Source organism: Orbicella faveolata, unplaced genomic scaffold, assembly GCF_042242905.1.
Source record: "Orbicella faveolata isolate gen_17 unplaced genomic scaffold, um_ofav_v1 contig_2, whole genome shotgun sequence".
Classification (NCBI taxonomy): Eukaryota; Metazoa; Cnidaria; class Anthozoa; order Scleractinia; family Merulinidae; genus Orbicella; species Orbicella faveolata.
In genome coordinates, this window is record NW_028301547.1 from 18024699 (window position 1) to 18047912 (window position 23214).

The 23214-nt window shown below is 40.0% G+C and overlaps 1 protein-coding gene across 1 annotated transcript; it reads right to left on the minus strand.

Annotated features, from left to right (window-relative positions):
- Positions 1–3768: 3768 nt before the first annotated feature.
- On the minus strand, positions 3769–19748 carry LOC110065121 (ATP-binding cassette sub-family C member 4-like). Its single transcript, XM_089290044.1, has 7 exons — positions 19464–19748; positions 12195–12735; positions 11366–11748; positions 8589–9922; positions 7836–8406; positions 6748–6884; positions 3769–5118 (listed from the first exon to the last, which is right to left on the minus strand). Exons 2-7 carry the CDS (start codon positions 12723–12725, stop codon positions 4211–4213), a joined length of 3864 nt encoding a protein of 1287 aa, XP_089146170.1. The 5' UTR covers positions 12726–12735; positions 19464–19748; the 3' UTR covers positions 3769–4210.
- Positions 19749–23214: the final 3466 nt, after the last annotated feature.

A 23214-nucleotide genomic window follows, 5' to 3' on the forward strand; every position in this document is an offset into this window, starting at 1 on the left:
GTAAATCATGACCGTGACGGTGTTTGGATATCTGATTGTTTTAGCAGATATTTCTACGATTTTTGTTTTCTGTTTGTCCTTAGTTTTAGTTCCGATCGAGAAGTTATATCAAACACTCAAGACTCCGTTTGAGCACCTTTCCAAACACCTCAAAATTGTTAAAAATACTCCGCTACTAGCGTCGTATTTCAACTGTCTTCTTTGTGGTGACGGCTCCTCTCCAGATTGCTGCTTAATAATTTTCTCTTGTAATGCGACGTCATAGAGATGACTGACATAGCTGTAAAGCCTCTGGCTAGACTTTACCGCCTCTGGCGCAGTGGACTTCATAGCGCAGCGCATCCATACTCTGGCACCCCTTCTCGTGCGACTGTCACATGAGTGCTTCCTCAAGTATCTCTCTGGATACTGTTCTCTCCCTCCCAATTCTCGCCATAGCTCGGACCTACCTTTCACTGTATTGGAGATTTAGAAGCTGAACTGCTCACCAGAGAGTATCACAGCCTGTGATCCTGTGTATGCCAATTAGGACTTTCATGAAGTAGAGCTTGTCAATGCCTTGGTCAAGTTACTTCTCCAAGCTGTTAATAACTAAAGAAATTTTATCATTCTGGTCTCTCTGCCTCTTCCATTCTTCATGTAGCACATTCCAAGGTTTTAGTTTTGACCAAGCAGTAGGACAAAGATATCATCAGTGTGAGGGTGGATGACGCACCTGCCTCCCACGAACCGAGAATGGACAACCAGCCTCTTCATGATTACACCCTATCTCAGGAACTGGTTCGCATGTGGCTGCGTCTTAGTCTCTAGCACTGATCTTCAGTTGTCACGTACATGATCCGGTCACAGACGCCTGCCTCAGAATGCTTCTTTCTTCCACAGTAACACGAGAGAATTGGCAATGTCAGGCTTGTTTGCAGTAACACTGAAAATTCTTGTTCCCTGACTTCGCAGTATAGGCAGGGAGTATGTTCTTGTACTGTTCATCATCTGAGGTAAACACTCTTTAAAATCTTTCGACATTCTTGATTTATACCTCTCGATACATGTCGAACACTTCTCCACGTACCTGTTGCCGGTGCTCATTACCAACTCAAACACTCTCTTAGCGACCACATGAGACATACCTCCAAAGGGCGGAATATTCAACTTCTGAAAGACCACCATTCCAGGTACACTGAAAATACTGGTTGCATTCTCTGCGTATTTCTCGGTGACTGTGACACTCTAGCTGTTGGGAGGCTTTGTGCAGTTGTTTTTCGCGGGAGTCCACAAGGATCGGCAAGAGACCGACAAGTGCCATCAGAGCAAATACATCTCGATCCATACGAGGAGGAAGTACTACATCCTAGTTGCGAACCTTACACACAGCCTACAGATCCTTAAAAGAGTTCAGTTTGGCTTTCTTTAATGGATCTAAGTGATCTGAAGAGGGATTACATGAGCAATGGTCATTACAAAGTCATTCACTGCCTTCTTTACCTTGCTCTTGGCCTGCAATAAGTCATCACTTACTTCTGTTGTCGCTTTGATACTCCGGCAAGGAGAAGCTTGTTAGTGCTGCATCTTGTTTCCTGATCCACCAGCTTTCCTACAGCATTGATGTCTTCTTTGATGCATGCTGGAGCCAACTCCTTAAGGATGTAGTTCTGTGATGAGGTAATAGCCCAATACTCGTGAAGAAGCCTAGGCTAACCTAGAACCCTAACAACCGCATACAATGCATCATCCACCATTGATCAGATCATGGTTCAGAGGAAACACGTTCGCACTTTCGTTTGTGAGACCGCGTGTTTGGGAACTGGTGCTGGATGTAGGAAACAGGCAAATGTTTTTGAGGGCTTTGTTTCAACAAACTTGCAATTTAAACAAATATTCTATCTACTTGCCCTCTTTTTATGAAATAATTTTGAGAACCGTACCCACAATGTTTTTGCAATGATTATAAGTGCAAAATGATCATATTGTGACCAATAATCAGGTATTGTGACGTCACTTAAGAGGTCATGTACTGATAATTCAAGCACTAGAACAAATGGATATCATGTTTGTAGTTCCGATTAAAATTTATATTTAAAACATGATTCGCTCACATTAAAGGAATACAAACCACTTTTAAGCGTTCCCCAAAAATCCAAGATGGCGGCAAAAGAAGGGTATGTAGGGCAAAATTTAAAATTCGCTTTACAAAGTGAAAGCTACCGTTCTTTCCTTGCTATGATACATTTTTATGATGCTCGATAGTCAAAAATTAAGATAAGACATGTTTCGGCTGTTCCCCTTAAGTGAGCCATAAACCCAAATTTTCGGCTCTCAGCTGATGGACAAATAAACGCGGCCTGGCTGCCAAGACAATTTCAAAATGGCGGCTTCGGAAGTCTCTTCTTTCGAGACGAATTTCTTCAGGAAAGCGGGCACTTCAGAGGCTAAATTTTCCATGAGTGGAAAAGGTGAATGTTCACTTGCTATAGGCGAAGACAAAAAAAAAGTAAGCTTTTCAGAGTGACCTCCTTTAAATTGGGAATCAACGAGGCAGTCATATTGGTGAAACACATATTTGCTTTCGTCTTAGTGTCGTGTTGGTAAGTAATCATTGCTTTATTACTATGCTTTTCCTTTGGAACTCTTCAGCATAAGACGCACACATCAATTATTGCGGCCAAGATACCATAGTCTCACTAAACCATTTTTCCAGCTCCAATTTCGAGACTTTCGAGGCTCGCTCGAACGAAAACTGCCATACGATCTGCCGGATACCACAAAACATATCTTATATATCTATACGAGTCAAAATACAAACAACGAGTAAAAATGTAAAGAGATACTACACACCAAAACATCTAATAAGAGATTTATTATCCAACTGCTCTAGTCGATAAATTTATCAGTTATAGAGGGAGAGTGTTACAGTTATGCGTGCGCGCGCTGACCTGTCCGGTAAACAGTTTTGCTTCTGTACATTGAAATAACTGTACAATATCGCTTTATATTTGTACTGTTATTTGGACGGTATTTGCTACAGTTGGATAATAAAATCTCTTATCAAAAGTTGGTTGACATGGCTACCAGTCACATTTGATCAACAACAGGCAATGTTGGCCGGGTTTATAACGACAAAGCTGGTTTGGAAGTTTAAATTATAATAAAAAGGAAAATATGACTTCATCATCCTCGGCAAGGTGAAGAAATGACCTGCGGCCGAGTATCAGTCGACTTAACAAATTGACGTCAGTTTTTCATGCGTATGTCCTGTTATGGACAAAGAATTTCGTCATAACATTGTTAAAGTAGCTTTGGATCGACGAGGCAATAGCCTAGTGGATCCGCAGACCACTTTGACAATGTTATGACGAAATTCATTGTCAATAACTGGACTGATGTATGAAAAACTGACGTCAATTTGTTTTTTACGATAACGAATTGTCAAACTGTCTACTTATTGATGATGAAAATTAGCCAATGAGCGCGCGAGAATTTCAATAGTTATCTAAAAATGTCGACTGAGTGTCGGTCGACATATCGGCCGATATGTCGACCGATTGTCGGCGAGTGTTGGTTGCTCTCGGCCACATGTCGGTCAACTCGGTGGTGTATTTCACAGAAAGGCGACATTAACTTCACTGTATTCCAAAATATTTCAGTGATTGCACGCCATACAGAACAAAAAATATTTAAAACTGTTATGGAAAAGGAAACAAGCTACTTTTAAGTAGCTTGTTTTAAAAAACCTCCGACCTCAATTCTTGTGTGTCGGAAAGACAAACACGCTTTGAACAGTAACTGCAGTTTATTAATCGTTGCTACATGACGACATGCAGTTTATTAATTCTTCGTTACTTTACCTATAAAATGTATCTAAATGTCCTATACACTGTAATTAAAGAACTGACTTAAATTCTAAAAGATCTTTTTAGCTTGGCCAGTTTATTGCCCCATTTCAGACCATGTGATGATAGTCTTGAGAATTTCTAAATAGTCGCCTGTACCTCACTGAATTTTCAAATTGATCAAAGAGCAATTCTCCAGAGAGTATCACGTGGTCTGTAATGGATAAAAACAAACCGCCCAAGCTAAAAAGGCCTTTTGTATATGGAACTGCTTATTTTCGATAAGCAAGAAGTAACTTAAACAACCGCCAACAATTAATTCAAATTGTAAGGAGTCTGGACATATTTAAACTGTTTTGTTATCAATGAGGGCATTGGCCTATCTAGATATCTGCAACTTGAGCCATTTCACTCAAAGCACCTCCTTTCTTATTAACTAAAGTATCAAATTTGTCAAATTCGTCAACTTCCCCGTCTTTCAAAACTAAAATTATGTCACAGTCTTTTATGGTGCTTAAACGATGAGCTATAGTGATGACTGTGGATTCCTTTAGTTTCTCACGCACTACGTTCCAGATTGTTTGTTCTGTTTCTGGATCCACATGTGCAGTGGGCTCATCCAAGATGACGATCTTGCTTTGCTGTAACAGCACACGAGCCAAACAAATTAACTGCCGCTCTCCTACACTGACATTTGCTCCATGTTCTAACAGCTCGTAATCCAGCTTTCCATCTAGACTTTCTACCAACTCTTTCAGTTGCACCTTCTCCAAAGCTCGCCACAAATCTGCATCTTGCAACTGCTCCAAGAGATCGAGATTTTTTCTCAGCGATCCACTAAACAGAACAGGGCTTTGGCCAAGAACGGATATACATCGTCGAGCCTCTTGGAGATTGATCTGTTTGATTGGAATATCATCGACCAGTATGTCTCCATCAGCATCTGGCATGCGTATAAGAGCTGCCACAAAAGATGACTTGCCTGCGCCTGTGCGGCCTGCGACACCGATCTTTGTTCCTCCTTTGATGTTAAGATTGATTTTCTTCAGTACTTGAGGTCCACCCGGATAGTACTTCAATGACACATCGTGGAACGTGATATTTCCTTCGTGTGGCCAGTGTTCTGGGGGAAGCCTATGCACTTTGTATCCAGGCTCTGAGTCAAGTTTGGTGTATGTCATTACTCGTTCAACTGAGGTCATGAAATTCTCGACATCCGAGGTTTTCTTGACAGCGTATTGAGTACCCGTCGAAGTTTGGATGACATAAACAAGTGCAAGTCCGGCCCAAGCTTATTAAAACAAAAGACAGAAGAAAAGAGATTATTCAGGTTATTCAGTTGTATCACACCTATGGGTATGCTTTAGAGTTTTGACAAATAAAAATGCCTTGCCCTACGATACAACTTTCCGCTAAATAAACTATTCCACGTTATCGTTTGACGGATATTCCCCTGCTTTTGATTGGTTAAGAAACTGCTATGTCACCTGTAAAAAAACTGCCTTTAGTAGTTGTTCATACTGCGCTTAAGGTGGCCGAACACAGTTTTCGTGCGCGCTTTTGCTGATGCAATTCAGCGCACGCACAAGGATTACAAAAAACAAACGTGCCGTCAATAGAGCGATCATTTTATTTACTCAACGCCTGCACTATCTGTGCTATTTTTCTCAATAATTGAACGCAGTGTATTGATGGCTTTAGTCTTTTATTACAAAGATATGTTAGAAAACGTAACGATGCAAAGAACTCAGCAATTCTCAGCTTTTTCTTTGTTACCGAAAGAACCCAGTTAAATGCAGCGCATGCGTAGTAAGTCAAAAAATTGCGATTGAATGAAAAATTGCACTCTCGGAAATACGCCTATTTCTCGAGAACCACTCATTAGAATTTCACGAAATTTGGCACGAAAATACTTTAGGAAATAAGTAACTGGAGTATTGGAAAAAAATTGAACTTTAACAAAGGAAATTCTAGATATTCCAGTGTACCTTCAAGAAGGAATAATTAAAGATCTCTCTGTTAAATTATTATTAAAACAGTGTTAACTTGTGAGCATCGTTACAAGCTTGTTGCACGCAAATTATAGAGAAAATCTAATGACGAGATTTTCTGCAAATAAACAAAACCGATTTTAAAGGCCTTTTTCTATTTATTCATGTTGCATGGCAACGGCACATACGTCAGCTTAACTATAGAAAAACCGAAGTTTGTGTTGTTAATTTGCTTGCTGCCATTTTTGGCGACCAAAGGATCAAGGGTTTTAGAGAAAAAGGTGAATGAAACACAGGTAACAAAGACTGTGTTCAGCCACCTTAATCATGTCCTGTGAGCTTAGCTGCGGACTATAATGTTCTACTCGTGTGCAGTTCTATCCCCCACCTTTGCTAAGATAGCATGCGCTCATCACTAGGTCTTCACTGTACTGACTGAAAGGGTTGTGTAAACAAACTCATGGATAAAAGAATTATATGCCTAGGTTATCGTATCATTGCTCCAAAAAGGAAGGAGAATTCAAACCAAAGACCTCCGCATTACAAATCCAGCGTCCCAACCACTAGGCCACGCCACCTCCACCATAAAGGAATAATTCAACTTTGATATCTTATCATGGAGATATTGCTGCAATCCGGTTTGGCTTTTGCCAGGGAGCGGAAACTGATCATGGCAAACTGGCGGCGAGAAATGAAAGGCCGCTGCTCTATTTGCAGGCTGCGATTATCCCTAGAACAGTCAATTGTTCATGTTTCAATTTTTGTTGAACCAAAATAGTAATTTTCGCAAGTCCCTGCGATGAAACACCATAAACTATGAATCGTGAACAGCAAACCGATAGTTAATTACGAAGTGGGCTACGAGGCAGACCCTCAGAATTAGTAACATCTATTATGCCGATTTTGATTTACATTACAAATGCACCTACCAGCATCCTGAGACACCAAAACAGCCGCCAGAGACACTGCACCAATTAAAATGGATGCGAGGAGGTCCAGGCGTACACCAAGCCATCGCCCACTGGCCTTCACCATAATATACGACTGATTATGAAAATCTTGATATCTAACGAGGAAAAAATCGCAGTAAGTAAATGAACTTATTATATGACTGAAAAAATTACTTTACTGATGACTGGCTGACGGCAGGCAGATTGATCGTTTATTTTCAATTTGCACTGCAGTGCAAATTAACGCGCGCCATTCGTAATTTTCTCAGTCATATAATAAATGAGTAGTCGTATGAAGACTTCAGGATTTACAGCACTCGTGATATTTGAGAGTTTTCAAAGATCACTCGTCGCGTAAATCGTTGACTTCACTCGCATTCATCAGAACACCTATACTAATAAATTAAATTAGTCCAAATTGCAAAAATCAAATCATGACAGTTAATCAAATCGGCTGAAGCGTAGGAAATCTATGGGAGCGAATCACGACGGACAATTTCCTTTATGAGACGTGCCTGTAGGGAATCATGGTAGTTGTATTCATCAAAACAAACATCCAGTCCAAGATGATGAATACTTCTCAAACTCATTAATAATTCATCAAGTTAAAACAAAGAACATCACAACCATGAAGGAGGTTTGGATACGCGGTCTTAATTGGCATAGATTTTGACGATTTTACTTCTCCGTTTCCTCCTTAGTTTTTGTTTCGATTGAGAAGATGTATCTAATACTCGAGACAGTATTTCATTGGCTATCCAAACACCTCGAATTTCGTCAAAAATACTTCGCTGCGCGTCGTATTTTCAACTCTCTTCTCGGTGTTTGGATATCTCGATGAAACACTGTCTCTCTTGTTTGATATATTACACCTACAATGATTCCCCGCAGGCACGCCTCATAGTGGGAAATGTCCATTGGTCTTGATTTACTCTGTGAAGAATAATAAAGTGGCGCCTGATTTTTAAGCCACTCACTTAACGTAGTAATAAAAAGTCAAAGCAGATGCGCTTTACGCTTTACGCTCCAAACTGTAGTGAATGCCCCTCTAGAGGTTTTAAAATCACCTGTAAAACTGATCCACGAATTCCCTTTGTCTGCCTCTTGTTCGAATCGTGTCCAGTCCATTCAGGGTCTCGGAAAAGTGAGAGAAGACTGGACTGCGGCATATTGACTCTAACCTTTTGAGCTCTCTGGACGTTTTCAAGTAATACTTGGAGATGTACAAGACTAACACAATCAACGGAACAACAAGAAAAAGAAGCCAAGGATTTGTAACAGTTGGTACAATTATTGATGCTAACACCAACAAGACTCGCTGGATAGATACTAGAAACGTCTTGGGCAGCAACTCGTCAAGGCAGCCTACATCTTTAGAAAATCGATTGAGTATTCTTCCCACGGGATTTGAATCAAAGAAATGAACCGGTGCTTGTAAAATAGCTACAACCGTTTTGTCATGTAGGCGTTCAGAACATCTTAAGGAAACAAAAAGGAATCCATAAGCTCGAATGACGGCAAAGATAAGGGACCCACTGACGAGACAAGCATAGATAGTTAGGTTTGTGCTGCCTTTCTGATCTTCTGGAAGTTTCTTTGTTAACGATGAGAGCCAGACGTCAGGAGCAACCATCATTGCTGAGAAAAGAAAGAGACGAAATAAAAATACCTTGTCCAAAAAATTCAATATGATTAAAAAAAAAAATTGACATGAAGCAAATCACATTAAAATAGTCATTGGTCAGCTGATGTGAGAAACTGTTAACCAGGTTGCGTACGATTGTTACCCATGAACGACTACTTACAATATTGACTCCTACCTTGCGCTATGAAGCACAAACAAATTACTGCATAGATTATTGACCAATGTACTCCGCTTCTAAAGTAGTTCCAGTAAAGCTTTGATGAAACCGCTCCGATGGAACGATCTTCTTGAGACAATTCCAGACCCCTAGCTTCATCGGGTAGTGGAATCATTGTTTCAAAGCCGTTTTCCTGTTCAATCTCCCGAACAAAGCTCTTATTTAGCTCCCCATCGTTCCCAGCTGTCTGATAGAGCGGGTCAACAGTTGTGTTCAGAATTCCTTTTTCTTGTAGTTCAGTGAAACTTCCCTTTTCCAACACACGGCCTTTGTACAACACAATCACTTGATCAGCTTCCTTCATGTGCTGTTCATGATGTGATGTTAACACTCGCGTTTTTTCACCCAGTAGATCGATGATACATGTTTTAAAGATATGTTGGCCAACTTTAAAGTCCACAGCACTCAGAGGATCGTCTAACAAGTAAAGGTCTGCATCAGCGTAAACTGCGCGCGCTAAACCAACTCTCGCCTGCTGACCTCCGCTCAGAACCTCACCACGTTCTCCAACAACTGTTTGGTCATAGTCAGGAAACCGCTGGATGTCTTCTGTGAGAGCGCATGCCTCAATAACTCTGGAGTACTTTGTTTCATCGTATGGTTGACCAAACAAAATGTTTTCTCTTATGGTTCCAGAGAAGATCCAAGCTGTCTGAGGAACATAAACAGGAGTCCCTGGGAAGGTTATTGTCCCGCTAACGTCAGAGATCTCTCCAGCGATGGCTGAGAGAAGAGTAGATTTTCCACTGCCTACTGGTCCAGTGATGACTGTTAGACTCTGTGGTGCTGTGGAAAATTCAATATCCTGTAAAACATATTCATCCTGTCGCTCGATTTGTCTATACGTCAGATTCGACACGCGTAAAGTGCTGGGCTTGTCCTGCTTATTTTTTTCTAGGTCAGAATTGAATACTATCTCCATTTTCGCCTGGCGATCTGACAGACCACTCGTAACTTTGGTTGAGCTGCTCTCTGTGTTACTGGTGTCTTCTCTAAACTGACCACGTGAGATGGAGGGAAGGTTTTCTAAAAGAAGAAAATCTTCTATTCTTCTTAGTGATGCATAGGCTTCATATGTTTGTAGCAAAGCAGTGGAAAAGTAACGGCATGTTGCTAGCCCTGCGATGTCCATAAAACCAACCAGCATAAAGGCATTAACAGGTGTGATGGGTTGACCAGTAAGCACAAGAGTAATGACAGACAACAGGGTCGCCATTGATACTGAACTGTCCCTCAAGGCAAGAAAACTTGACAGAATGGCACTTTTTTTACCGATGATGGTAATTTCACTTCTGAAAAGAAAACAAAAAGAGAACCTCTTAGGATTTCGCAACCAGCCAACTGAATCAGAAGCCGTGTCTATTGTCCTGGTCATGACCTGATGGCTACGACGGTGTCATGGTCACTTGGCTAAATTTGGGCACGGTAATACCTAATCGTTCTTTTTTTTTTTGTATTCTTCGGTTGCGTATCAGGCTCGTTTGGTCTTGCCATGTGTATTTGGCTTGGCCAATTCTCGCCATGGTCCGACCAACCACCAAAGGGCACCATCAAGGTATGACTAGGTATGAATATATGATACTAAAAAATGGCAAGTGGTATTAAGTAGCACAAGAGCGCGTCTCTGTCTAATTTTCGTTCTATTGTCGGTCTCTTTCAACCGAGATTTAAATGCGCGAATGGTCAGCAAGAGGTTCGTATAAATAAGGGTGTACTGTACAACTGTTTTAGTGGACATAACGAAGAATGCCAGTCAGAAATCGTCAATTTTTAATAGGATTATTGAGCCAAAAGACCAATAACACTACCGTGAACTTCTGAGGGTAACGATCCTCGTTACTTTCGGAATTAGCAGCCTTTGGGGCTCGTTACGTTACTATCGGGGAGCAAAACACGTCGTATAAAGTTGGTAGGAATGAGCTCTATTTGATATTAATTTGGATCAAAGTTTGCTACAGTACGTTCCGGTTACTTGATGAAAATTCAGTGGGTGGGTGTTGTTTTAACACGGTGCGACACCGAATTGATGAAGCACAACTTGACATTTCACAACGCTTCATGGCATAAGTGATCCTTTCCTTGTTGTAGACTGCCTTAAATCAAGTTACCGCACGTAACTTTCAACTGACTAATTATAGGAAAAATAAATATACTATTGAACTTAAGTTTCACTATTTTCGGGGAGGGGGTGGGGATGGGCTCGCTACTTTCGGATAGCTAGCTATTTTCGGGGAATCGCTACTTTCGGGATTTATCGGCGGCCATAGCTTATTGGCGTTATTTTCGGAGGCTCGCTACTTTCGGAAGTTTAAGGTAATTCTTTTAAAGACAACTGGCGTGATCATGTTCTTTAAGCAGAAAGTGACCGATGAGGTAAATGATCAAACTCGGGAGTTGGAAATAAAAGGCAAGGAGTTTTGACTGAAATATATCTTACAACTGCAGTGAATCAAACTGCTTGCACATAAGTTCACTAAGAGGAGGATCTGGATGGGCCAAAGGTGGTGTAACTCACTTATCAGTTAAATTTTCGATAATTTATTAGCTAATAGTTAAAACCTCAACGCATTTATTTCTCTATCAATAAATTTTGTAGATCTTAAATCTCAGCCCTTAGTTAAAACACGTGTCATATTTCAAATGACAGTTAACTTTTGCTCAGGTCTCAGCTATTAGTTAAACCACATTCAAACCCTCTGAGTCAACATCAAGCACCACATTTGTTTTCCCCCTACCTTCGTATGTGTTTAATTTTTTTTCGGTATTCGTCCTCCCACCCACGCGTTTTGATGGCACGAATTCCAGACACCACCTGGTTCATCAAGGAGATGCGTCGATCGGACACCGCAGCTGTGCGCACGCGTTGTACAGCGTTAAGATAGGAGAACCCAAGGAAATATGGCACAAGGAAACACAGGAAAAAGACGCCCGTAAGAGATTGCCAGCCAATCAAATACACGAGTAACACTGCTAACACCACCAAGACAAAGCACGAAAAAATCGCAAAAGACAACCACATGACTGTGTCTTCCTCCATTCGCTGAACATCATTTGATATAAGGTCGATCACGTGGCCTGTTGTAAACTTTAACAATGCATTCTTGCTGAGAAAGAGCGTCTGCGGAACAAAAAATGCTAAATGTTAGGGGGTTTTCACGAAACCAGGAATCAAGTAACACAATCGTTGTCGTATGTTAATACTACTTTATCTTACGCTTCATTAACTTTGCGAACAACAGATGTAAAGCAATTTTCGTTTATTTTCGATGAAACGGTCAGTTGTAAAAACCGGATTGAATTCTATAAGTTACATCGTAGAACTGGGCATACCCTTCAGAGCCTACTATTGAGAGTATTAATTATTTTACTGTCAAACCTCATTGACCTCATTAGATAATATTGAATGTCAAGAAACCAGAGGGTATTAACTAACAAAATTCCATCAGTTGCAAATCTACTCTGTGGCTATTCATACCTGCGATTAGGAGTTCTTTTTCGAGCTTCACCTCGAACGCAGAGAACACACGATCGTAGGCTAAGCTATGCTATACTATTTATGCTTACCTTATAGTAAATTAGACCTTTTAGGGCACAACTGATTCTGGCACCCAACAGCTCACATCTGTAGTCTTGTTGGTGCACACTTAGAACTCCGATGGCAGAATTAATACACAAAGCAAGTGTACAACCATAGAGAAGATTATCTTTCTTTGGCTCAGCTGACATCAGTATGGAAATAAGATATCCCAATAACAATGGTTGAAGAAGGCGAGAAATTGAATACAAAGCATTTGTGAATCCAATAATCAGGACATCCTTTATCAAGATCAACTTTATGACGCTTTTCCAAAGTTTAGGCCTTTTTTGATTTCTTTTGCACTTTGTTTTTTCTTTGTTCCAGTTTTCTTGAAGCTGATCGGTCAGAAAAGAGGCAGTGTTCTCTTTTGAAAGCGATAAAAAATCATTCTCATCTAATGGTCGTTCACTGCCTATCTTGAAGATACTATTCATCCATCGAAAGAGAAGAAGAGACACAAAGCTGACTGCTTCTTTCTCTTCATTCTTGGAGATCTTCTTGTATCCAGTCCTGGCCATAATTTTTAACCTGAAAAGTAACCAAGATCAACATCAGTAGAGATCAAAATACAAGCCCAGTAAAACAAGTAATTTGCTGAGAAAATTGAGTGATTTAACAGCGAAAAACTGCAATTTGAATCAGTAGCCCTCTCTGCGAATCAGTCGTGGGTTTGAATCCTGGGGTGTGAAATTTTTTTCTCTCTCTCGAACTAATCCACATCAAGGGAGAAAGGAAATGTACCGAAGATCACCGCAGATTATTCACTGGACATGTGGTGGCACAAGAGTATGTGAGTCTTTTTTTTCTGGTTCTTTAAATGCCATGGCACTTGGTCAGTGTGTGTTGTTCATTGAACTCGGCCGAAATTCGCTCAACGACGGGGCTCGACATAAGCTTAGGAATGCTACGCTGTTACTCTGTCGATACAGCATAAATTGTCGCAAACTGTGTTGAAATTAGACCTCGCTCGCAAAGCTCACAGTTAGGGGTGGCGAAGGGTGCTTCAAAAACCATGGGTCTCGCAAAATATTCGTCGAATTTCACGGCGGGTCACGCAGTCTCCACTCTTTGCGGTTATGTGCGTCTTTCAGTCTCGATTTTTCACAAAGCCGTCTCACAGTTTCGGTATTTTGCAAGGCTAACTGAGAAAGTCTCGAAGTATAAATTTATAAATGACGTCTGAACGTCTTAGAACCTGAACATCCCGAGTTCGCATTTAAAACACTTTGAAGTCTCGGTGGTCTCTAGGCTCGATTTCAGCCGCTCTCTCGTGTCTGGTCTACATTCCTCCCCAAGACGAACTCGGCTTCGGGGGAGCAGCGCGGGCTCCTTTCCCGTACAGCGGCTGGTAATATCGAGCCTTGGCGGTCAACATGTCTCGTGCCCGCAAAGGAAAATGCAAGTCTTGGGAAATTCTCCGAGTTTGCTTGATGTCTATTAGCTTTTTCTGCTGATTTGAAACGAATTTATGGTAATTGGGTCGAATCAACGAATACATGCTCTCTCAAATAACCACATTAATATTGAGATCGACGGCAAATCGATCGAAAAAGTTAAAGAAACCAAATCACTTGGCTTGGTAATTGACGAATACCTCTCATGGACAAGGCCAAATATGCTCATTTTGCAAGCCCATGACAAAGCCCATTCTTATCAAATCTTAATTCGTTTGTACTTTTTACCCTGGCTACCAGAGGTTTTTTTCGCTGGGTGGTAATTTAGAATGAAGCGAAAGTTGTCAGTTTAAAGGATATCTAAAATTCGACTAAAGCAATTAGGTCATCCGCTCTTGATTTCTCTGAAATAGTAATTGCTTTGGCCTCCCCAACGTTAACCTTGCAGAAATTTCGACCTTATTATAAGTTGTAAGAGCCGTTGTCGTGTGGGTCACCACAAAAATGGATCAACGTAAAGGTGAATACAACCGTAACATTCATGCATGTCCCCGTCAACCTAACGTACCTTGTTCAGTTCTCAATGTGAGAACTGAATTTTCACACTCTGGCACAGGTCTTCGCATCTAGGTAGATTTGTTTGTGTCTTTGCACGTATTATGTCTTTGTATGTTAATCACATAACACTTTTTTCTATTCTATTTCGCTTCGCTCAGCCGAATAGAAAACATTGCTATTATAAGTAGAGGAGACAAGAAATACAACAAATAGTGGAGGGAGCCGCCAGCAATGATCGAGTTTATTTACAAGAATCTGAGACACGCTGAATACAGCTTACAAGCCAGAGAATATAAGAAAATGTCACACTCTATTTCAAACCTAGTGAGAAAATCTCAGGTAGTGCAGAGTGTAATTTACGGCTCTGATACAGTAGTCAAACAGGTCCTCACCCATGCCGTTCTCTCCCTTGGTGGTCAACTAGGCCTTTTCCCCTTTGCAGAACATGAGCGGACAAAAACTTGATAGGACATAATCCTAGCAGTGTGTATGTTTCATGTTCGTGTTTTCTTTCAAGGCCCAAAGATAACTTACAATTACCGTTTGTCAAGACGGTTTTAAATTTATTGTGGTATCTTATGTTGAGTTTCGTTCATTTTGTAGCAAATGTGACAATTTTACTTTTCATGCCAACGTTTGTAATTTGATACTTTTGTTTTCCTCGCCAATGTAGGCAACAAGATACCTTTGTTTCCACGGAAATATAAGAAAGATGTGTATTTTTTTACTCACTGCTGGAGATAAATGGAGTACAAAAGTTAAATATCTGCTGAAAAGTCGAAGAGGAACGATTTTGTTTTATGCAAAACGGAAATGTTCATTTCACTGATAAACAAGAACTAATCTAATTATCAAATAGTCACGTCGAGTCACAGGATAGTGCGTTCTTATTCTGTTGCCAGCTTTGGTGTTAACAATAAAACCACGTCAAACTAATACAAAATGCTATCGAGTAATACAACTGAGGAGCGTTTCAACAAAAAGTATTAAAGGAAGAGATCTTTACTCGACCGAAATTATATCCCACATTGGTGAGCAAGTCACCTCATCGACTGATGAAATTAATAGGCGGTTTCAGTAAGTGCCACGGAGTCTGCGGCAATAATACTGAAGTTTCTTTTGTCACAAATTTACTAGTTTAGTTTACATGTAACTAACGCTGGAAAGTTTCGGCTGAATATGAACTTTTGGCTCTCTTTCATTGAAGAGGAAACAAACAAGGTGCTAAGGAGAAGCAATATGTTTCCATTCTTTATTTGAACCCTGGCAAACACAATTGTTATAAAACAGCAGACGACATTTCTTCAATCAAGCTATGGAAGATTCCAGAAGATACGCAGCCACAGTAGCGTTCTTTGCAATTAACATAAGGAGAATTGACGTTACCTGAAATATAGCTGCTGTCCCTGGCCAAAACGAGAGTGTAGTATCACTCATTACAAAAAATAAAAGAAAGCGTACATCTGAACTCGAGAACGGAGTTTATTACACGTTCGTGGGTTTTCCCGTATGAAATGTATCTTTCACCTAACATATAGTCGACTTTGACGCTAACTAATCTGCGCATGCGTCTGGAGCAAATTGCTTTTGTTCTTAAGAGAATGGTACCACAAGGATAGCATGAGATTTGCAAAACCATGTCTATATTTTTGTTATGTCATTAAAGAAAACAACGTAAGTATGACACGTTTTGCGTAATGTACTCGGGTACCTACCCCACTCAGCTCCCCTTCCCGCAAGGCTAATTGATTAATTGAAATTAATTAATTAAACAAACATGGTACTGGCCATGCGGTTGAATGTTTAAATGTTTAGGCTGGCCTTGTCCAGCCACATTTATTCTTTTGCTTTTCGAGACACCAATCTTGACACTTTGTCTCCTTGCGCCCCGAAACACGTGATGTGGCAAAGCGTGTTTCGGGGTGCAAGTGAGTTCAAAGTACGGAACTTGATATAGTGAAAGGGTCATTTTGCAATTTATGTGCGTTGGCTGTTGGGCTGGCGTTACATATCTTCGCTACACAGTGCTGACGAGCGCCAAGAAGGGCGAAACAGCTGTCCACTGTTGCGATCCTACTTTATCGGTTCTTGTCATGTTGGTGTCTCGAAACGTTTTTCACGTAGTATCAGTCTTGCAGTTTATTGTTCGTCTTCAATAAAGTTTACACCTTATTGTGTTAGAAACTTAGTGACCTAGCGAACAGCAGTCCCCTAAACCACCCCAATAGTGCACTCCGCACTAACAACGATATAAACAATAAGGAAAAAACAACCTCGAGTAAACTGGTCGGCATCAAGTGGTGTGATATTCACAAGGAGTGGTATATAAAGGCCTGATTATCCCAATGGGAACTAATACAAAGCAACCTAATTAAACACCTGTAAGAAATACATTTATATCAGGAGCCATAATCGGGGACGTAGACCGTAAGCGCGCGCCATTTCTAGTATTGGGGCCGTCCCCATGATATGGGACAATTTTATTTTTAGAACAAATTGCGCCATCACCTGCGGCACACGCGCATACATGCTGCGTGGATTTTTGCGGATGTCGCGCGGTGGAAATGGCGTCCGAAATTCCCGAAATTTTTCTTGTTTTTGGCCCACAACTCAACGCGTTTACGTCAGTTGGAATTTTGCTTGAGAGTCCCTGTCCATAAATATGCAAAATAATTCGGCAAGGGTCGAAAATTCGATTTCGCTCATATTGTTACGGTAGATAGGCCAGGGTATGACAAAAACTACTGGATAGTTTTTTTGGCAAAATATCCTTTTATTTCAAAGAAATATGCAAATTACCAACGTCCGTTAAAATCTTCATTTGACGCACCGTTTTATTAAACAAGTTTGAGAGCCTCGCATGCAAAACCACATCATTCTTCCGTCTTAAGAACACTCCAATATTTCTGTGCAATACACTTAAGTGTGTACTGGGTTGATTTTAGGGAATGCTGCTTTGTCTTTTTGGGTGCAAAATGATTAAATTTCGAAGACATGTATTTCATTCACTTAAAAGTACTGCGTAAAAATAATTGATTTTCACTATGTGCGAAACCTTCAAATGGATTAAGCTCCCGGTGGTTGAATCGCAGAAGGATGGTCTACAGATTCCTGTAAAAATTTCTTTAGGCAAATGATTGTGAGCGACGCGAGAGCTTTTCAAAGTACGTTAAAAATGCAGATATTCGACCATCCGTCGTCAAATTTCAATTTACGGGTTAGGCATATATTTTAGCACGCGCCACACGTCTTGAGCTATACTAAGTTGAAATAGACATAGAGCTCATAATTTCAAATTGTTCTAACCTTATTTGTGGTAAAAGGCAGGCCCAAAAGCCGATTTGACGTGTTTCTGTCACCATTCGTCGCACATAAGGCAGAAGTTTGCTTCTGTTTACACAACGTCCGATGTACATCGCCAACTGTCAACTTATTTAATGGTCGAATACCATGAATCTATGACCCTCTTTCGTTAAATATGATCACCACTGCATCTAAGTCAAAAACGGCTAAGGGATTTGTAGATAGTTGCTTGGTTTACATTACATGAATGAGAGCGCCCGCTGATGCGTGTTTTGTACAGTCAGTAAACATGACAAATTGAACTTCCGCCGCTCTGTAGCTTTTAAACATGTTTAAGATTGATAAATGTTTGAGAACATATTAAAAGCTAAGCTGAAAATATGTGAATAAAGCAGAAATAATCAGCAAAGTTACGATGACGCTTTCTTTAATCAACTTCGAATAACGATTTCGATTTTGTTGATCGAGTTATCAAAACTCCTTGTCTATTTTCATTTCTGCAGTGTAAAATTTCACTCTGTTGAAGAAACACACATGATGTTAGTGGCCTTTTTGCGTTCGTGTAATTTGTTGCAGCATCTCAGCACAAAAGATAACGAAACAAATCTTTGTCAAGATTTGTTGACGATTGAAAACACCGACTCGGACTTGAAAGTGCACGAGCTGCACTATGCAAATGAGCTACTTGTACGCGTCAGACTTTCCTTTCAAAAACTTTTGCAAACTCGCCAAACAAGCAGAAACAATAAGAAACCATCAAAACAGGTTTTGGTTATGGTTAAGCATTGTCTGAGAAACTCACAAATTAACTCGATACCAGAGTAGAGAGTTTTGAAATTGAAGTCTTGTTTCGACCTTGAAAAACTCACCTTTTCCATTAGCTCAGGGCATAAAACTACATATACGAGCCCTGGTTCTTATTCCCTGCCTTATTCCCTGCCATCGCCGTGAAAAATCGGCAAGAGAATCTCGCCACTCTCACCATTTGATCAAGCAACGTGACAATATCCACGCGAGAGCCCCGGACATGTGCGTGGATCCGCGCGGATATATGACGTCAGGATGGCGCAATTTGTTCTAAAATAGGAAAACTGTCCCATATCATAGGTGCGCGCAGATCCCGATACTTACGGTCTCCGTCCGCGATTATGACTCCTGTTTATATGGATGAGTGCCGTTACATCTCCCTCCAGAATTTAATTTATATTCTTGATTCAAAATTCTTCATGCATCGATAAGTGAGCTGGTAATACAAAACTGTTTGCTGTTAAGTAAATTGACCGGTAGAATTAGGTTCATAACTAGCTATGATGCAACTGAGCTGATTACATGTGGATATGTTATCTGTTGGAGCCATCGCGATACAGTTCGCTCCAGATTGCATCGGAGAAAGAACGACGGAGTTTACGTGCGCGGCTACAATGTGTACTAAACCGTAAAAGTTTACAAATTTCGCCTTTCTTGATTTGCATTCACTGATGGAAAACACTCAGTTTGCTCACCAAATGACTTGTTTTACTGGCCTTGTTATCTATTCATGGATATTACGAATTGGTTTAAAAGCACTTTGTGTTGCCGATGCTTTGTATGTCCCGCTCATATGGCTCAAAATCCCTCGTGTTTAGAATGTGCTAAACTGGCTATATTTTGACACATACAGAAAATTATTTCAAATCTTGATTCGTTCGTATTTATTTTCCATGGCTACCCGTATCAGAGCTTTTTCCCCCCTTGGTGGTTACTTAGAATGAAGCGAAATCATCGAAAGTTGTCAATTTAAAGGATATCTAGAATTCGACTAAAGCAAGTAAGTTATTTGCTCTTGGTTTCTCTGAGACAATAATTGCTTCGGCCTTCTGCGCGCTTTCTCAGCGTTCACCCTATTGAAATTTTTGAGCTTATTAAAAGCTGTAAGAGGCGATGCCATGTGGGTGGCTAAAAAAATGGATCAACCTAAAGTAAAGACACCCGTTCCATACATGTCCCCGTTAACCCAAATACCTTGTTCAGTTCTTAATTCTTTCACACTCTGGTCCAGTTGTATGCTTCAGGGCGGATTTGCATGTGTTCACTTATTTGTCGCCGTTGTAGTTAGTTGCATTTGTGCTGTAAAATTCTCTGACAGCAACCCTGAAACACCTTCGTCAGCGTAATTATTTAGCGTGCAAAGAATTCAATTATTGCTCACCAGCTCAGTTTGCCGTTGAATACAGTCTAGCTAAACTGCTGGCTCGCAAAAACTCTGCTTGAAGACTTGCGTAAGGCTTTCATTAATCATTCCGCATCCGGTGCGTGACTTACAGCAATATAGATTTAAGCATTGTTTTTACGGATCAGTGCCGTTACATCCCCCTCCAGAATTTAATTTATATACTTGATTCAAAATTCTTCATGCATTGATAACTGAGCTGGTAATATAAAAATTTTGGCTGTTAAGTGAACTGGCCGGTAGAATAAGGTTCACAACTAGCCGGGCCATGATGCAAAACATGTGGATATGTTTTCTGTTATAGTCATAGATGGAGTTCGCTCCAGATACATCCAGGAAAAAGATTTAGTTCACGAGGGAGTTAAAGCGCGCGGCTTTTATTAGCATACATATAATAATGATTATTACGTGTTTAACCATGTGTACTAAAAGGTAGAAGTTTGCAAATTCTTGATTTGCATTCATTGTGCCAAGTATTTTTACTTAGAAATTCAACAACAACAATTTATTATGGTAGTTCCATAGCAATAAATGCTATTACCTATTTAAACTAAAGAAAATACAATAACATCCGAAATAAAAACAAATATTTTCTTACAAAAGGAATTTAATTTCATGCCTGAGGGACATTGCTTGAAAAACAAAAGCAGCAGTTGATCGATTAACAGTAGGCTGAGTGCGTGCTGTCACAGAGGAACAAAACTTTTGCATTAATATCTAACTCGTTAAAAAGAGCACATTTGTCTGTTATTTCATGAAAAAATTTAAGTGTAAACCGTCAGAAACGAAAGTGTATTTCATTTTTAACCTCAGTGGAATGATTGAAAGAGCAGATAATTTTCTCAAATTTATTGGATCCTTCGATATTGTGTTTACCTGTTTTGATACGTAACTTGTAGTTCTTTAGTCGAAATTCACTAATGGCAGTTCTGTGATTGGGATTGTTTATCCCATCGAGGGGATCAGTTGTTTTCAGTTTTTTTTTAAGGAGCTTAAAAGCCTTCTGTATGTGTCAATTAATTAGAACTGATGGGCCGATAATGCTTTTCTAATTAATGTTTTGTTTACTGTGGGAAGTTCATTTCTGGTTGCAACCATAGTTAGTGGAGGGGACTGGTTATGAAGACCGGCAAACTTCAAAGAGATAGGTTATTGTTTGAGTTTTTCAAAGTCACGTGACAATGACCGTGCACACTCAAATTCAAGATGGCGTCGTTTGCGAGCGAACGTGTGTTGCAACATTTGGGCACTATTTACTCCTAGAAATTGTTTAAAATATTGGCCGTTTTTACATTAGAGGACGCATTATCCGCCATTGACCGTTTTTATACTAAAGTAACATCCGTCTGGACGAACTTGGGCAAACATTTGAAGTTCGTCTGGCTTTTCGTCTCTAGTTTAAAGACGGGCACAAGACGTATTATGCGTCTAGACGAACTATCTCTCGTAGTGCGTCGTTCAAGACGTATTTCGAAGGATAGTACGCCTAGACGTATAATTCGTCTTGTGCCCGTCTTTATACTAGAGACGCATAACCAGACGAACTACTGTTTTTCCGATATCGATATATCCCAGGCATCTGGACCGTACAGAGGAATAGAGAAAAAAAAGATTCACAAAGTTTATGAGTGACATCAAGGGATGTTTTGAGAAATCTTAGTAAATACCAGTAGCAAGGATGGACCTTCTTGTTAATCTTTGAAGGTGATTCCTCAGAAATAGAAGCAATGAAACTGAAAACCACCTAAATGGCCATAAATTGGCCTAGAAATCTTACAGAAACAAGGGAATGCACACCTGAAGCAAGGCAGGTTTTATTTTACTCATAGTCCTTCACAGTTTTTTGGCGAAAGATAAGAACCGTTTTTTCCATACCGCGAATCCTTATCGACTGTCTCGTAAACTCAGACACTCATTTTGCGAGCTTGAGCTACCTGTGCTGATAACTGATAGCTATTTCTAACGCACATTGTGCTTCGGTGTTCGACAAGAAAACATGTATTCACTTCACCCTTTGACTACCAAGCACGCATAGATGCTCTTTGTACCACTTGTGACGTCATCAATTTACATGTCACCAGATATTAAACAATTATTGGATGAGGTTTTTGTGATATCCAGAATAATAAAGGTCGAGGTAGGGGTTATCAGCCGAATTTATACATTGAACGAAAAAAAAATGGAAGTCATGTTTTTGCTTCTTCACTGACGGCAAGTAACACAAAACGCCGTGACATTATTGCCCGTGACCTTGAGTGTCCTTAACATGATTGTTGTATAATCTGCAGCTATATGGCGTGAAAGGCGCTGATTTTGAATTCACTGTACGCTTTCGGCCAATCAGAAAAGAGTTAGTTCAATGTATAATAATCTTGATAAGCAGATAACAGAGTTAGGATAGATCAATTCGCACAACTGTCTGTTTTGGATATCGATTGCATGACGATGGAGCAAATTGAAAAAATCGTTATCAGTTTTTGGTGCAAAAATGGTGGTAAAAAGGCCCATTATACCTATAATTGATCGAGGTCTCGTTTCAAGGTTGTACCCATAATTAACAACCAACTTTTTAAGGCAGTCAGAAAGGATATGAAGAGCAAAAGGTAGCGAGAATAAAAGGGCCGAGAAAAAGGAAAGGAAAAGGGCAAGGAAAAAATTCGATCGGGCCAAAAAAACCTACCCAATTTTGGTTTATACGCATGCGCCAAATTAAAATTTTGCACATTTTTGTACTTAATCTTCAGGAAAATCTACCTTTTGGGTAAAAAAATCGCTTTCTCAGCAACATTAAGGCCCATTTGGCGTCGTGGCAGCGAAAAAAGGGATTTAACGGTTAAAAAACGGCATTTTTGTGAAAATTATGGTAGTCAAAGGGTTAACTCCCATCAACAGCTAGAGAAGGAAAATTGTTGATAAACACAGAAATTATTAATAATTAGTATCACCCAACTAGTGGACTAATGGGGAGAGTTAAGACAATATGGGAACCATGTATGTTCCGAGCAAGACCCTCTATCCCACTTTAAAAGGTTGCAAATGGGGATATTTGGTTTTTCACACAAAGAGACTGGAGCCAAGAGTGTTGCCATGGAAACAGCATAGTAACTGTAATTCTGTTTCTTTTGTGATGTAAATTTCTGGTGCCAAGTTTGAAGAACACTGCTCCAATATTTCTGGAGATATTCTTGATTCAGTATTTTATTGTTTAAGTGGAACTATTTATGACGTCATCACTAATAAATACAAAAACGTGAATATCTCTAAAACGAAAAAAAATATTCCAAAAAGAAAAACGCCATTCTTCTTTACTTTGTAAAGCCTTTCAAATAAGCAGCAATTATTGTTTACTCCATAGGCACTTTAAGACTCATCTTTGAATGGACAGAATGGTGCCAAGTGAACATCCTGATCGTTGATCTCCCAATGAGTAACCTTTCTGTGACAATAAGGTCCGTCTCAATTTCCGCAGCATTCGGTAGATCAAGGCAGAAACACCTAACGACGGCTTGTGCAACACCGATCCAAAATATGAACTGTGAATAA

Excerpts from the sequence above, each read along its gene's own strand:
- LOC110065121 (XM_089290044.1), bottom strand. The coding sequence starts at position 12,725 with ATGGCCAGGACTGGATACAAGAAGATCTCCAAGAATGAAGAGAAAGAA. Across the intron at positions 11,749-12,194 it reads AAGGTCTAATTTACTATAAG|ACGCTCTTTCTCAGCAAGAA; the intron begins GTAAGCATAAAT and ends TTTGTTCCGCAG. Across the intron at positions 8,407-8,588 it reads TTTGTGCTTCATAGCGCAAG|CAATGATGGTTGCTCCTGAC; the intron begins GTAGGAGTCAAT and ends TTCTTTTCTCAG.